A 17,766-nucleotide genomic window follows, 5' to 3' on the forward strand; every position below is an offset into this window, starting at 1 on the left:
CCAAATTGAAAGCAGAAAGGCAAATAAAATGAGATGAAAAAGTGACAAAAAAAAATGGCATCATCGGGCTGGAAATGGCTAAAAAATGGTAAAATAGTTCATTTATTTGCCCTAAGCGTCAACATCGTTTCGATGGATAACATTTCCGGACGTTAATTTAAGGGTTGTGACGTGTGTGTAGCTAAGACGTACTCTTGGCCCTAGATGGCGCTACTGAAAAACAAGAGACGCACCCTTGGCTTAATTCGTCAGTGGGCTTGTCTATGACAAGTGCCATTAGAAACAACAACATTTCCGGATGAAATAGTTCATGCAAAATATCTGTATGCATGATGTTTTTGTATAAGAATAGCAACACTGTTTTATAGATACAATCCTTTCAATAATATAAAAAACTAGTTTTAGTGTTGTGTTAGCTATCAACATAAGCGTTTTGATAATGAAATTCTTTACCATTCAACCTCGAACATTTTTTTAAATTTCTATATAAATTCGGGAGATATTTTTAAGCAAAGCGTCTGCCGTCAAAATATATGTAATAATTGAAATGGGATTCTTGCACTGTTCGAAGAAGACAACTAACACAACATATGGGGATAAATGAAAAGGAAATAGAATAAACTTTAATTACTTAATTCAGATAAACATGGATGAAAATTCCATTCGCTTTTGAATTAAATTTGTAAACCGTGATTAAGTTTCTTTTCTATTTTATTTACTTATTTATTTTTTGTAGAAGAATATTTCCCACGTTGAAAGTCCTTGTAAGCGGTTTGGATCCAGAAAGTGACTACATTATGTGGATTGATATCGTCCCTGTTGATCAACTGCGTTATAGGTATCTTTATCATAGGTTAGTATCATAAAAAATTAGTAACAAGAAATGTGTGCAAGTTTAATTGATGTGTGCCGTTTGCCACGGAACTTTGAATTTTTCTCAACAAAGAATTATTAAGATCGAATAAAAGTCAAAAGCATTATTTTATTTCATATGCTGACATGCTTAACATGTCGCGAATAACAAAACGAAAAAAATCAATTTTTCATCAGCTGCCTTGCATTTAGTTTCCCTTCCTCTCTTTTGCATTCTGTAATTCTCATGCTCAACTTTTTTCCTTTTCAATAATAATTTATTTATTTACTACTGGGAGACACTGATAAGATATTTACACATATTTTTTTCCTCAGAAATTTCAATTTCAATTTTAAGTTTAAACCATTCTAGAACAACAGCACTGGTGGTCAGATAAAATAATTTTATTCCATAATCTTGACCTTTCGGAGACATCCACCTAAAGTTTTCAATTTCAAATCGCGTAGCTTAGTTATTTCTAGCTTGCTGTAACAATAAATTTGTAATTGTCTTCAAGTAAAATCGCGCATACTAAAATTTAATCCCTCTTCAAGATAGACTTGTTTTACTTAGATGAATTTGGATAAATGTCAATGGCTGGCCACCACGCATCATAAGATAAATAAACTGCGCACTTCTTGCACCTGACCCATCTTTTGGTGATTTTGGCTCCCAAGGAGAGAGAAAAATATTTGAGTAGAAAATTATTGCGGATCGAAAATTTCCCGGTGGGTATACTAAGTGGAGCTCTATTCATCAATTGAATTAATTAAACGACTCGGATATCGTAAGCTTTCACTAGACTTCCCATATTCATGCTTGATATAATCATTATTACAACGGATAACATATTTTCCTTATCTGAGTGGCATTACATTAAGAAAAGCTAGCGATATTTGGACAATCAACAATTTTTATTTGCAGTGCCTTATTTTATTTTTTTTGTTGGTTATATATATATATATTGATTTAAATAACATTTACTTCAATAATTATATACAGCTTTTTATGTTAAGGAAGTCGACTACAATGAAAAGTCGATTTTGACAAAAATATCGCATAATTTTTATTCAATTTCATTGATTTCTGCATAAGTTTCTCTACAAAATCATTTTAATTTTTTTCTAAGTTCATTCTTTTGGAGGTTTAGAGGTCACATTCATTTTTATGTTTGTACATTTTTTTCAGCTTTAAATGCTGTTTCCTCAAATTCTAAATTTTTGTACTCATCTTACGAAAAGCCTCATATATTAGAATATATATGTGTGTAATGATATCTCTTAATATAATTTAAATCCTAGTTTATTACCCAATTTTTATCTTAATTTGGTCCATATTGACTTCATTCTAAAATAGTCTCTTATTTCTTGACCCAATTCCACTTTTTATTTAATTACTTTTAACACGCGCTCAGGAAAACTGTAAATTCAGCAGGTTTTCACGCTCTGAGTGAAGGGATAAAAATCCTTAATGCTTTCAACATTCTTTTAATGATACCTAAATTTCCCAATCCAGATCGACACGTGTAAAAGGAATGTCTATCAAACTCTCTTAGTAAAACACATTGAAGGGCAAATTTTTTGGTCTCTTTTGCTCTGCTGCTCTTGTATCGCGATGTAAACGGACATCAGTTTCATCATCGCTTCTTGTATATAATATGCTTCACGTGATAAAAATAAACCAAAGTTAAAAATTCCAAAAGTTTCTTCTCGGTCACTCATCTGCTTAAATATGTTTACACACGCGCACAAACACTAAATTAAGAATTTTTTTTTTTTTTTTTTCAAATATGTTTTTTTTATTTGAACTTTTTGCTCGAATGTAATATAACAATATATGGTAATATAGTTTTTGTAATATAGTTTCTAAATTATAGAATAATCAATCTGCTAATTCAGAAAGACTTTACAATTGTTTTAAGGTTTCATAATGTAAAAGAAAGTTTCATGTTATTTCTCATCTCAACCTCAGTTAAAAATATAGCTTATTTCTTAGTTAAAAAATTAAAATTTCTTAAAAATTACACACAAAATATTTAGCTACTTATTTCACAAACTTTGGATTTTGATTTATGTCTTTCTACTTATTAAAGTCTTTTACATTTTAGCAAAAAATAAATCTTTCAACTTTTAAAACATTTTTGACTTTTAGCTGATATATTATTTTCATAGGTCAATCTATATTTTCAAAAATTCACAAATCTAAATATTTCATAACGTTTTTCAGAAAATTCATTCCGAACGTAGTCACATAGTTTAAGGCATTAAAGAGCAGAGTTTATATTGTTTGCTTCAATTATATTGATTATGTTGAGATACATATAAGGCATATATCAGTTCTAGGTGGATTGTAGCTGGTTCTGGCGACAGCTCTCACCCTAACTCAACTTATATACATCCGGATAGCCCTTCATCAGGTAAATACTGGATGTCCCATGCAGTTACGTTTGATAAACTGAAACTTACCAATGCAAAGGAGCCGAAATCGAAAGGACAGGTACATTTTTTTTTCGTTAAATTACTACCTTGAAAGTTTACTTTGACTGTTGAAGACTAGAAAGACATTTATTTTTATATGATGACTGATCATTTTTAAATTAAAATTAAAACAAGAAATACCTTTTAACAAGAATATGTATGAAAACTTGCGGTTCTTTTTTTTTTTTTAATATTTAGTGTAAAAAGGTCATCATAAATATTATTTCATCTTACTAAATATATCTTTAATAGTTAATTTTTCTGTACTAATAATGAAGAAGATCTCACGCTATAATTTTAAAGTTGAAATAAGATAGAAGTATATTTGATGCTTTAAGGTTTTAAGTAAAAATAAAATATTATTTTTAATACTTATCGTATAAATTAAGGTTTGGTTTATTTATATAGATGACCAGTTCTGAAAGAATTCGCGGGATAATTTCGGACCAGAACCGACCTTAAGTGGCTCGGGACCCATTTTGAAAAAATATTAGTTACTCTAACTGCTTTTCAATAAACTTGCCCCGCAAGATATTTTTTTCCCTTCTTTTCGCATTTTCAAATTTATATAGAATTAAAAAAAAATATTACTCATGTGCAAATTTATTTCAAATATAAAATTTAAAATAACAGATAATTTATTTCACATGACTGCAAGTTTATTTCATACATTCATTTTTATAATTTTTTAAAAATGAAACCAGAGTTTTTATTGTCTTAACTTTTGTATAATCTATCTGCACAGAACTGAATCGAAAAAAAAAAAATGCTCTAGAAAAAAAATCTTACCAGAACCCTAGGTCACAATATATATATAAAAAAATCATTTATTTCTTTTAAAAAAAAAAAAGATAATAAAATCTTTTAAACTCGGGTAAGAAGAAAAACAAGATTTCAGCTAAGTAAAGGGAAAAAAAAAAGGATAAATTTTTTTTTTTAACGGTTTCGAATCTCTTATAATAATGCTCGTGCTCGTGTATTGCCTGCCCCATTCTACTCACACCACTGACCTGAGCCAGAAATAGGCTGCATTCCCTTAGAAGTGCTAATTATTCCCAACTGGAAGTAATTAACCCAATCAGTTAAAGATAAGCACTGTTTTGGACAGGTTTCATTATTTTGAACAATGTCTGATGAGGATGAGTACCAATTAGGAAAAATACTTATGATAGCTAAGAGAATTGTGATTTTTTTTTTATTTCAGCTAAATTTTGTAATCTTTAATAAGTCTCCTGAGATTTAATACTTTTTCAAAGAACGAGACAGCTTTTTTAACAGCAATGATTAGATACACGTCTGCTCTAATCGCGGTCCGGCAGTTAATTTCTAAACCTTTTAAGATAGTCATATGCTTCCTATTGGAAAATTGCTTCAAATGACGCAAAGAATTGTTATTTTATGTTGTTTAAGTCAATAAATGTAGTGCTTAAAAACCAACGAAGTCTAATTTTTTTATGCAGTTCTCTGGTCCTATTAGCGATAATCTTGGAACATCATAGTTTAAATAAAAAAATAAAAATCTGCTTTTTTGTTTCGAAAACTAACACAGTTATAAAGATTTGAATTGCATTATTTTAGATCATTCACAGATACTTTGAGAATCCGCCAGGAATTGGTTGGCATATCTTTGTCAAGGTGACCATTGAAATGGTCTATAATAGTGATGTTCAAATATTCCCAAGTCGCTTAATTATTTGTAGACAAACAAGAATGGATTTCTTTTTGTTCAAAATTTTAGTGTGATAAGAATATCTCATTAAATCTGACTAATAGAATCGGATAACAGTATTATATAAAAATTTAATCATGCATTTTCTTCAGAAATATCTTTATTTACCCAACCGTATAAAGTATGAATTTTTTTTTTTTTTTTTTGTCATTTAAAATATTTTTCCAATTTGTAATATATGCTCTTCACTAATGGCTTAAAAATTAGCTTACTGTGCCAAGATTAGAGCAGTTTAAAGAAAACAGGGCCAAAAGCAGTAATGGATGACTGAAAATTATTATGAACATTATCAATGCATTTCCAGTATTTCAGAGCCTACTTGCAGATATTTTGCATGGATTGAGCCGTTTATATAGATCTAATGGTCGGGTGTTCCAGATTTGGAACTTTAAATTATTTTCAATTTGATTTGAAGAGGTTAGAACTATTCTCATTTTGTTAGCTCCTTTTAAAATGTTAACATTTGTGCTAAGGAATCAGCTTTCTAACCTGATGATTTTTTTTTTTACATTTTGCTTTTAAAATTGCTTTTTTTATTCCCTTGCTGTTATTATGTTGTTTAATTACAATGCATGTAAATTAATTGAAATACATTTGCAATAAAACGTATTACTATTTACATGCGACACTATAATAATGTCGGTACTAATTTGCATCGAATATTTGAGACGAGAATTTTGCGTTAACCGAGGCAAGAAAATTAATAACCATTTAAATCTGAAACCGAGGGTGGTTTTTCTTTTATTGCGTAAAAACTCAGTAATTTTTAGTCATTATCTGTAAATAATACTACGTATTTAAATACCTTTTCAATAAAGTGAATTGCTATTTATTTGCTCTTCTATAATAGCATTGCATAATTACATGCATCAAATTGTGAGTTAATGCCTGAAGTGATGTTTTAAATATTTTTATTTTTAAGTTTTAATACTATTTTGATAATAGCCTTCAATAAATCCTACTTTTCTAACGTTACATCTTATTTCACTGAACAAAACGCTTCAGGTTGATTCCTTGAAAGGAGAGATATGGTGACAGGGGATGAGTGTTCTCAGACGAGGATCCCTTGTTTGATCAAAACGCCTTGACAGTCACAGAATTCTCGGACAGAATATTATCCGAGTGAAGAAACTATGATTCGTTTACCCACAGAGCAATTAGTTCCCTAAGCGCTCATTAATGAAGGGTAATAATTCTGGTTTATATAGAAGTACAGTGGCAAAAAATGAGCATCATTAAAGAGAAAATTAGACAGCATTAATAAAGAGCAAATTATTAATTGTTTATTTTCAAATAATCAATATCAAATTACTTTCTGGCAGAGAAAGACCTTTTCATGTTTGAAAATGTTCCGAGTAATTTTTAACAATTTTGAATTATAATTTTTAAATGTATTGTTAAAAATTTTTTGCCATTCTATAATTTTAGTTTACTTGGAAACTTCTCAGTGACTTCGAGATTATAAATCCTTGCTACTTGATTGGTATTAACATTAAAATAACTCGGCAAAATTATTGAATATAATTAAATTATTTTACTAATATTACTTGTAGAGTAATTTGATTATTTTGAGACGAGTATTTCCACTAATTCAAAAGAATTTTTCTACTATGATGAAATATATCAGAATGTCTTTCAACGAAACATTTGAATTAATCCTTTGACACCGAAAAAATATTCCTTTGCAGATTTCTCTCTTATCGATGCATAAATATCAGCCAAGAATTCATATCCAAAAAATGACTGAAGGGAACACAGATCCCTATCCAAAAATTAGTCTTTCTGATTCTTTGACATTTACTTTTCCAGAAACACAGTTTTTCACGGTGACAGCGTATCAAAATCAACAGGTATAGTAATTTTTAGATTATATCACTTCTATTTTAGTATAAATTTAGCCGGCGTCCTGGCATAAGGGTAGCGCGTCTTTCCCGTGATCTGGGCGTCCCGGGTTCGAGTCCCGGTTTGGGCATGGTTGTTCTTCTGTTGTTGTATCTGTGAGATGTGTGAATGTGCCCTCCTGTAAAAAGGGGTTGTGCAAGCGAATGAGTGATGCGTGAGTAGCGAAGTCGTACTCTTGGCCCTAGTTGGCGCTGCTATAAAAAATAAGAGACGTTTCCCTCAGGCTTAAATCGCTGTCTTCGTAACAGCGGGCTTGTCAGTGGCAAGTGCCATGAGGAAACAAACAAACAAGTATAAATTTAGGTAACAAGCTCGTAAATACTATAATTTTATCTTGAATATTGTTTTGAAAAATTTTGATAAATATTCCCAAAAATATGCCATTATTTCATTTTAAAAGAAAACAAGAATGCTAAAAATGAAATCCAGAGCGATTCTTTCAATTAAAAAATAGTAATCAAAAATATGAAAGCACCAAAGAAAAATTTTTACAACTTCGGTGTTGATTCTTACAGCCATAATCACAGAAAACTGCAGATATTCTGCCCATATTTCCAAGAAAAACTTAATTTGATATGTTTCTTCAAACTCTTACGCAAAATTTTTCAGTCAAAAATATTAATATCTTGAAATAATTTTCCGACAAGTATATTAATAGTGTGAACCTTTCATGAGACTTATTATGAACCCATAGCAATTAAAACCCAATTGAGAGAATTTGCCTTGGAAACCCTACCTTTTTCATAAGCACTTGTACTATTTAGTTCAGTTTTAGTCATATTAACATTCATTTTTCAAGAAACAGGAGGTTGATTTTGAGACTGGTCTTGTAATTTTGAACCATAGTCAAACAACGAGGCCGATTCTGAGCCAGTACACCTCTCTCCAGACAAAGAGGACAATTCTCTCCAGTCTATGCAATGGAAGTATGTTAATCTATGATCAGATTTAACAGGCCTCAGATTCACATATGTAGATGCATATCTGGTGTAATCAAGTTTCATACCATAACCCTTTTGTAGTGAAACTGAAATCTTTCCTCCAAACTACCATAGCTCCACATTTTCACTTTGTATTTAAGAAATTATATGAAAATGAGGTATTGAAAGGAATAAGAATGTTGGAAATTATATAACTTAAAACTGAAAACAGATTCGAAAAAGAAGAGCAGGAGGCACAAAATCCCAGGGACCCGACCCAGTATTTTCCTTAGGGATAAGGAAAAATAATTTGCTCTTTATTTTCGAGCAAAAGATTTTTAACATTGTCAAACAAATAGACTATGGTAAGTTCTTCCAAAGAGCGGAGGTCACGCTTGTCAGTAACTTGCACCGAATTTCAGCTAGGTCCCCAGCCACCCTCGTTTACGATAGAGATATCAAAAGATCTATTCCAAAGCTTAAATTGTTTAGATTAATTGATGGAAAGTATTAATGCTTGCGAATTTAATTTTTTTTAACAAGCGCCTTTTAGAAAATTAAAGATGTCCAAAAGAATTGTTTTGCTGAGAATGACATGAATATAGTGAGGTCTCCGTGTTCTTCCTCCTCGTGTTCCGCTAACGTAGTCCTCCAGAAAAGCATTTAAGAACAGGAATTTTTTACCTAGTGGCCCAGACCCCGATTGGGGGGGGGCATAGTCTATTGTTGAGATCACGCTCATTATAAAAATGTGTTCTTTTATGATTCTGAGGAATCAGCAAAAATTAATAAATAAAATAAAAATAATAAAATGATAAACATCTTTCATTCAAGCATATTAGCAGCTGTTTTAAATTAAATTATTTCATTTATTATTAATCAAAGCTTCATAAGTGAGTATCCTATTCCTATATTTACTATATAATGTAAATAAAGGAGAGTGGGAAAAAAATGTGATTCCGAAAATAGGATCGATAAGATTTTTTGGATTTTAAAAGCATTACAAACATGAATACTTTAAGTTACTCTGCTTTACAGTATTGTAAAGTTAAACATGGTAAACTCGCATCGTATCCCAGCAAACTGGCATCAACACTAACCTAGTGGTAAAAAGAAATAATTATACTCTTTTCTGTTTTCCTGAAAGATATATTTAGAAACTATTTTCATGTTCCCTTTTCCCCCCCAATTTTTTATATCTTGCTTAAAAGCTAGAAATAATTTAGAGCTCTTAACACGTAAATTTGTCTCTTTTGAAATGATTTTTATTCAAAGTATTCTCCTTTTTGAATTAATTTCTTGATTTTTTTTCTTTCGATTTCTATTCATTTTATAGATCACATACTTGAAAATAGCCTGCAATCCATTTGCAAAAGGATTCCGTGAAGTGACTAGTAGGTAAGTAATTACTGAAATTTTGACATTTTTCAATATTTTATTTCATTCAACCTGTTTTTTACTGAAATCATTCTAAGTTAAATTGATTTGCTAACTTTATTCAGTTAAACCGTGATATTCACTACAAAAAAGTGCAATCAAGTGTTTCTCTAAGAATTATTTATCAAATAGAATAGATTAACATCAGTCAAAATCGGCTTTATGAAACGTTAAGATGCGTTTGCATGCCAGACTCCCGCATCTTGAGAGAAAGTCGGCGCCATCTGGGAAAATAGGTAAGAAAACAAACAAACGATTAATCAGCGAACAAGAGCAACACTCGAAGGTGCCAAATGTCTGATAAATACATGGATAGGCTTGTTGCACTTCTTAAGATAGGTCTGGCGCCAGCCTCTTTTTTATCTCAGTCGCAATTTCACGGGTGATACACAAATTTATAGCTACGGAAACATCAGATGGATGCGTGAAGTCTTCTTGCCAATCCAGATAACCCCTCTCTGTTTAAAGGTTGATCACCGACCATTTACATATTTCTTTCTAGCACTTACTTAATGTGAATGAACACTGATGATAAAAATTTTCTTTCTTTTTTTCTTCCAATTCCGTCTTATACCAATGTGTTGTCAAATATAGAATCAAATCTCAGAAATGGGGCTCCATAGTGTAATCTAAGGGGTCAAGAAAATTTTTGCATGAAGCTTTTTGTCAGATTCTTCAGTATAAGTAATGAAATTATAAAGATCATTTTAATTACCCTCTAAACTTTTTTGACTTAATTAGCTCTTAAAATCTGATTAATTAGTTTTTAAAATCTGATTTAAATTTTCATCCAAGCATGGGCTTGAGAAAGTTTTTTTGAGCCAAAACTCAAGTCCGAATGCAAAAACAATTCTTTTAAGCTTTCGGGTATATCCAAATTGCGTTCGATCAATCATCTTTTATCAAACATATTAAAACAGTTAACTTCACATTAGTAGATTAATAATTAAAATGTCTTTACTTTGAAAAATCAGAAAGACATTTAATGGGTAACTTAATGGTAGCCTCCTTCACTATATAGCAGTTAAGGATTCACAAACACTATTTTAAAACAATAATATTTTATTTCCATTTCTAAAAAAAGTGCTACTTTAAGATCAACATATCACCCCCGGGAGACGATGAAATGCTATATCCAAGTGTTTTACCGTTTATTGTAAGCGTATTTGTAACTCGGGGTTTTAAGAATCGAAGTTGTTTCCAAAACGACAGTTTGGACATTTGCATTTCAGGGATAAAAAGCAGTTGTTAGACAACGAAGTGAATGCGGCGTATCAAGGTTAAGACGTAGTTATTTCCGATACTACAAAATAATGTCGGGGGCAGAGACGTATCAGGGTTATATGGTTTGAAAGACATAATATACTATTCACACTCTCTAGTCATATTTGATTTTAAAAGGAGAAAAAACACGTTTTAATTTGTCTTTGTGATGGTTCTTCAAAATTGACGTCCAAGGCAGCTATACCATTTTTTCGCACTTTATACTACGTCACTGATTTGAATTTCTTGTACCACTTATCTTTATATTGTACCCAACTTTTGAGGAAATAGGAAAAGTGTTTTCGTTTTATTAGGTTTAACAGACGCAGTGTGATAGAGAAATGTACAGGAGAAATGCAAGTTAAGTTTGTGGTTCGACCCTACGAAGACAAGATGCTGTTAAGAATAAAGTGAAGTGAACAGATTGAAAGGAATATGATAATGTATTTGTTCACTCATTGTATGATTCCTTTGGCGGAGGAAGAGAATTTATCGTCTTGAAAATATGAGTGTAATATGTATGTCAATAACACGGCCATTTACACAATAATCTGAAGAGAGTTCAAAAGTACCTGCTGATATTTCTCAAATCAGACAAAATTATAAGAAAAAGGCATTTCAAGATGAACATTTCTGAAGTTAAAATTTTAGATAAATAAAATAAAAATTTTAGATAAATGTTCTGAATTTTCCCGTATTTCTTACTTTTTTGCTATTTCGAGTACTTGGAATTTCCCAAAATTCTTCGGAATTCTTACATTTCATGTATAGATAGATTTCACAAGTTTTCTTGAAATTTTTCTTTCTTTTTCGTTCTTTGGATTTTTGCATAAAATGCAATATATTAGTTACGGCTGTGTTAAAATGCTCTGATCATGGATAAAATCTTAATGCTCTTTTTTTCAATCTAATGCTCTCAATTTTTCGTTTCAAGTGCATTGCAAGTGTTTCTGTAAATCTCTCTAAGATTAGAAAAAATGAAGGCAAAAAGTTGTTTTACTTTTTAAACTATTGAATTATTAAATTTTCCAAATAACTGCTCAAAATGAATGTTTATTTACTTTTTATTGAGTATTTTTTTTCTCTTGCATTTATTCGATTGTAGCGGGTGAATATTAAATATTCTGTGTCCAAACTAGATAGTTTAATTTTTGAAGAATAATAATTTTGTTGAAAGAATCAAATTTTTTAAAATTATCTATATCTTACTATCTTTTAATAGCAGATTAATAGCAGCTGAAGGATGACTCCGCGCTGAGTTCACTATGTTCAAATTTATCAAAATGCGAATAAATTTAAATATAGTGAATATCTCAGCACAATGTATTTACTGATTTAATTTTGGATTAATAATGTCTGTTAAAAATTTGAATCTGAGACATCTGAATTATAAAAGATTAATTTGGAAATATACAGTTCATCCTGAATATTATTAAGTGAATTTATAGAACTTTACGTAACCTTCTTGCGATGTTATTTAAATTTAAATCATAACGATAATTCTAACATTTTGCTTTAAGCAGCAACATTATTATTTTTAGGAGAAAAGGATATAAGTAGGGTTCGGCTGGAATAATTCGGAACGAATTTTGTAAAAGTGTGCATTTTTTTTCAATTTAAAATGTGCATATGAAATGTAGTTATGATTTTGTGAGTGCATAATCGTGTTCTGCAGGGATCTTTAAACAATTTTATTTCCACATTTCTTTATTAATTATCTAGCTTCATTTACACGAACATTCCTAATTATTCGGCGTGTACCGAATTGCCATAGAGACTATGGCGTCTTGATTTCTGTTCATGTGAACGAATTGATATTACTTGAATATATTTGAAAATATGAAAAATATTTTACTGCCTATTTATCCGAAAAGTTCACTCTTTCGTCTGTTTTCAAAAAAAAAAAAAAAAAAATCTCTTCCATATAATATTGCATTTAAACTATTTAATGCTTTTAGTTTGAAATAATTTATAATCATTCTATCTCTAAATTTGTTGAGTAAAATCTGGATATTAACCTTCAGAAAAACAGAAACGACTGAATAAAAAAATGAAATACCAAAAACTCGGAAACATACATTAAAATTATTTGAAACTATTACTTCATTTTAGTTGTCAGGAATGGAACTTCCACTTCACGTAGAACATTCAATCTATTATTCACTCATTTTTCTTTAACATTTACACTACCCGGTAAAGCAATTTAAATACCTGGAAGAAATCTACTTCAAAAGTAAAAGTCTGAAAAAAATAGCAAAGTTTTTTTGTTTGTTTGTTTTGTTTTTTGGAACCGGCGGTCATAAGCCACGAAACGAATACGAATTTTGATTTTGTCAAATTGGTGCTCTTCAAACCTGGCATATCAGTTCATCACACCGCAGCGGCGTAAAATGGGTAAGTGGCCTTTAGGACATGGCATTACTTTTTCGCCCCTTCATGATATCTCTTTTTAAAATGCGGCATGTTTTTTAAATGGGGCACAAACTTTTTGTTCCCCCGGTGCTCTTTCAGACTGGTGCCCGAGGCTCGATACCCATCTTTATGCCGATCTTTACACCACTGTTACACAGTCAGCTATAAGAAATTATCAATAAAAAAAGCAATCATTATGAAATTTAATTAAACATTGATTTTTTCCTGAACCAAACTAATAAAATATACTTTGTATTTAGAGAGCGCTAATGCTGCTACAACTAAACCACAGATGAACTTTACCAAATTAGAAATAAATATTAAGGTTAAAGCAAAAAGAATAAAAAAGAAAGAAATGATGAATCGGGTCTGAAGACTTTCTCAAAGGTCACCCTCAGGCAGGGATTCAAACCAGGGATTTTTTCTGTGAGGGGTCTGACTTTCGTCCAAAAATATTGACCTCTCGTGACCCGAAAATTCCAAGAAATTCAGGTTTTGGAGATTGACTTTTGCATAGTTTTCTTTGATTAGTACCTGAAAGAAAAAAAAAAAACTCTTTTGCCTCAACAACCCGGAATCCTCGGTTCAAATCCAAAAAGAAAATTCAAAATAAAAAAAATAAAAATATTTTTTTAATTCTTCAGTTGTACGAATAATGAGTCTTCATTATGGAATTTTCAATACTGATTATATATAAATTAGTGATTAAATTTTACTATGATTTTCAATATTATTGTCATCGAGCCCGAACTATAACCATTGAAGAGAAATGCAGCGCAGCTTCGCCGCTAAGAACATGAAGCAAAAAGAGGACGAAAAAGCAAGTTCGTGAAGTTTTAATGGCTTAGAAAGGCGATTTCCAGTTAGAACCGAAACTAATGAACTGCTTAAGCAGTAAAGTGGAATGAAAAAATAAACTTTTGATTTTTAATTTTTAACAGCGTGGAAAAGTTGCCTTTTGGTGTAGATAAAGTAAATTAAAAATATAAAATATATTGGAGTACGTCTTGAAGTGTCGCCATTCTAATGTAATTAAAAGGGATTGTTACGCTTGAATAGAATGAAGTCTGAAGCATAAATAATTGCTATAGAGAAATCATGTATTTAAAATGTATGATGTTCAGTTTCATTGAATTTTTGCTGTAGAATTAAGATACGAAGGAAAACATATTAAGTCACTTACCCATAATATGGCTGCTTTTCTGTATTGTCAGTTCGACTTGCCATTGATTATGTTGTTATATTATGAAAATTCCTATTTCCTGAAGGCTTAATTATCCAATATTCGGCTGAACGAAAAGAGTAAATTCTTTGATTTATTCTTAAACAGTAAATAAAAAATAGAAAGTCTTGTTTCTTTGCATGTATTTTTTTATTATTTCAGTTTAAGCAGATTCCTAAAACTTGTAAAAAAAGACATGATATTCGAATTACAAGAAAATGTAATTTGAGCAATGTCGTATTCAAACAAATGTGATGGATTAGGCGGCATAACATAGAAAAATGCCCGAGAATGGTACGTAAAATTTATGAAACATAACTAGAAATTAAAGAGAGTTTAGTAAAATAGTTGTAAAAATTTATAATCATGACGCCACGTATTTGATTGTTTAGAAGGATGTGAGATATTTATACAGTCATATTTTATTTTATTTGTTGAATTAAGGCTTGATATAAAAGGTACTCTCGAACCGCAGTTTTTCAATGAATAAATTCTAAATCAGAATGAAAGAAATAAAAAATGAGAGTGGTACTTAAAATTACATTTGTGTAAACAAATTAATCAAAGATGTTAAACTATTTTTCATTTTTTTCGATACTCTTTTAATGACATTCCTCCAGTATCACTTCTGAATTATAACAACAATCTATCTGAACTAGATTTTAGTTTAACTTTTATATTGTTTGGCAGATAACAGTTCTACACCCTTGCATTGGATATATTTATGATTCTACTAGACAGATGGTGGATAATGAGCAGAATTCAGTAATCCTGACCATACTATTTATATAAATACAAAAACGCATTCTGGATGAATATGATTAGTAACAACAAAATTCACGGAAGAAGTTGATAAATAATTTGATACTTGTATAAAATTTATTCTAGTGATTAAAATCATATATCGAATTTCATCCCATTTGCCTCAATGAGTTTTTAGTTATCTTGTTTCACATTTTCATAGACGGACAAATAACCAAGTTTCATGCGACCGATTTTATCAAATTTCATTCACAATGTAGGAGTGGTTGTAGTAGCATACCAAGTTTAATTCACCCATCTCGGTTTTTTTTTTTTTTGTAATTAATGTGCTCGCATATAGATAGAGGTAACCACAAAAATATTTTTTATTATTATTATTTAGAGAGGTCTGAAAGGGAAAAATTATTAAAATTTCGAAGTCGAATTCTTTAACGACGATTATAGATGTTTATTTGAAGGAAGTACTTATACGATTCTTTCATGGTAACCCTTGTGTTGCTTCAGAGTAATATATTAATAAAAAACAATCAGTGAATATATAATAAATAAGTGTTAATTAATAAGGAGTTCCTAAAGGAATTCTTTGATTAAGCGAATAACATAACATTCCCATTTATAATGCATTGGTATAAGTAACATAGCATTTTAAGATGTGTCGTTGTAATCGTAGTATTTAGATAGATAGAGAGAAATTGATAGAGGAAAAAGTGTGAAGATATGGTATTTGTTTCGAAATCGGATATTTTCTTTCTCAAAAAGTTTGGAAACCCTCCTTTTTCATCTTTTTTTTTTTTTTTTTTATCAACTGATAAATAAACGCCGCAGTGAAAATGACATCACTTGCATCGATTTCAAAAGAAAAGCACTTGAGTTAATGTGTATTTTATCACCACACCTGCTACTATGAAATGAAATTGCCAAAGCACATCTCATTTTTTTCTTGAGGGGGCACAATCGGAATCGCTTTGTTATCTCTAAATTATATTATTCCTTTACATCGTATCTGAATACTTTCGATTCATTTTCTTTCAAGACTTCGACCGAAAGAAAGTCATTAGATATGCATAATTTACAATATATATCACTTAGTAAGCGATTTTGAACTTTAATTGTGATAATACAGGGTGGCACAAAGTTATCTTATAATTTCGAAACACTAATTAGCCTCTTCCTATTATCAGCAGTTTGTCCATCATATTAGGCAAGTCTATCACAACTTTGAGGAATTAATCTTATCACAAAAAAAGAGTTTTATTTTAAATTATACATTATCAATGAACATGGAGCATTCTAATTGGTTATTTATGCACATAAAAGTGACGAAATTGCAGTGGCTAGTCGAGGGTAAATGACGCCCGGAAAATAGTTTTTTTTTTGTTTGTTTGTTTTTGTTTTTTGTCCTTCCGTGATATTTAGAAACTGGTAGAAACGCGCTAATGTTATGTCCCCATGGCGCTGCCTAAGACTGACACCCGGAATATCTATATCCCCTTGCCCCCTTGTCGCAATACCTCTACGAAATCGTTCTAGCTTTTGGTGTTAGTGGGAGAGTGTTTGACAAAGTTTTATTTTGCGATTTCTAGAAAATGAAGTATGGTGGGGACAGGCCACAATTAATGACGTAATAAGCTTCGAATGAAATAAAAATTGACGAAATCGGTACAGTGGCTGGGGATGGGGAGGTCTATCAAGGTTTTTTCTCATAAATAATGTTCATTGAAGTAGTGTTTTTGAGGTTTCTTTTGAAAATGGAGGATGAATAAGGCAAACAACCATTGACAACGTATTTAAACGTCATGAACTTTTAAATGAAAAAAAAAAAAAAAAATGGCCTAATTGTGTGAGCCGCTATGGTTGCGAAATAATTCTTTGGTCTTCCAAATCCTTTTGAGCATATATTCCCTGGCCTTTAAAAGTTAAGATATAATCTATCTGTTATGTCTAATTTGAGTATGCATAAATGAACATGGAAACAAGAACTTTAGAGGAAATGTGCACTATATAGTTCTTTAATGAATGCAGCATAGAAATTTTTTTAAGTATAACACAGGCATGATTTACAAAAAAAAAAAAAAAAAGAAAGAAAGAAATGAACGATTGCCACAGAACTCCATTTTTAAAGGAAACAGTACATTACACTTTTATGTGAAAAATGTCGCGAAAACATTACAAAAATGGGTTCTAATAAGGAATATGGCCACCTTTAGCTTCAATGCATTGGCGGTATTAACTTTCCGTGTTGAGAATTAAGTTGTCGAAAACCGAAAAAGGAAACGAAGACAAGCATGGAGTAATACTTGTTCTATCTCATATAACGACCTTAGAGAATGACTTAAAACAGCAACCTGTCTCCCAAAGTAGTCTCAAATATGCTCTACCGGATTCAGATCTGAGGAAAGAGACGGCTACTCCATTTGCTCCATACTGTGACCTTCAAAAAAGTCCTCTATAAGCCGAGCTCGATGCTGTCTTGCATTGTCATCCATCAGATTAAAATCATTACCATTAACAGCGGTATAAGGCGGGCATATGGATCAAGGAATTCGACTCGATATCTCACATCGTTCAATGTTCCTCCATGGAATACATGCAGGCCAGTGTGACCACCGAGAGAAATATCTGCCCAAATCATTCTTCCATCATCTCTGTAATGTGGCTTTCAATAATATTGGATTGTTTTCTTTAGTGCATTGCTCCTCCAAGTCATCTGACGACCTGAATCTCTATCCCGTGTGAACCTAGATTCGTCTATGAAGAGTACTGAAGCCCATTGCTGAGTGGTCCACTCT

At 30.9% G+C, this 17,766-nt stretch overlaps 1 protein-coding gene across 1 annotated transcript in view; it reads left to right on the forward strand.

Moving 5' to 3' along the window:
- The window catches only part of LOC129959846 (T-box transcription factor TBX22-like), a 46,157-nt gene that overhangs the window by 12,758 nt on the left and 15,633 nt on the right, over positions 1–17,766 (forward strand). The window contains exons 3-6 of the mRNA XM_056072740.1: positions 737–853; positions 3,190–3,349; positions 6,748–6,909; positions 9,218–9,279. Coding sequence (XP_055928715.1) covers positions 737–853; positions 3,190–3,349; positions 6,748–6,909; positions 9,218–9,279 — 501 coding nt within the window. The remainder of the gene's footprint in view (positions 1–736; positions 854–3,189; positions 3,350–6,747; positions 6,910–9,217; positions 9,280–17,766) is intronic.

The sequence above is a fragment of the Argiope bruennichi genome, chromosome X2 (assembly GCF_947563725.1).
Source record: "Argiope bruennichi chromosome X2, qqArgBrue1.1, whole genome shotgun sequence".
NCBI classification, from domain to species: Eukaryota; Metazoa; Arthropoda; class Arachnida; order Araneae; family Araneidae; genus Argiope; species Argiope bruennichi.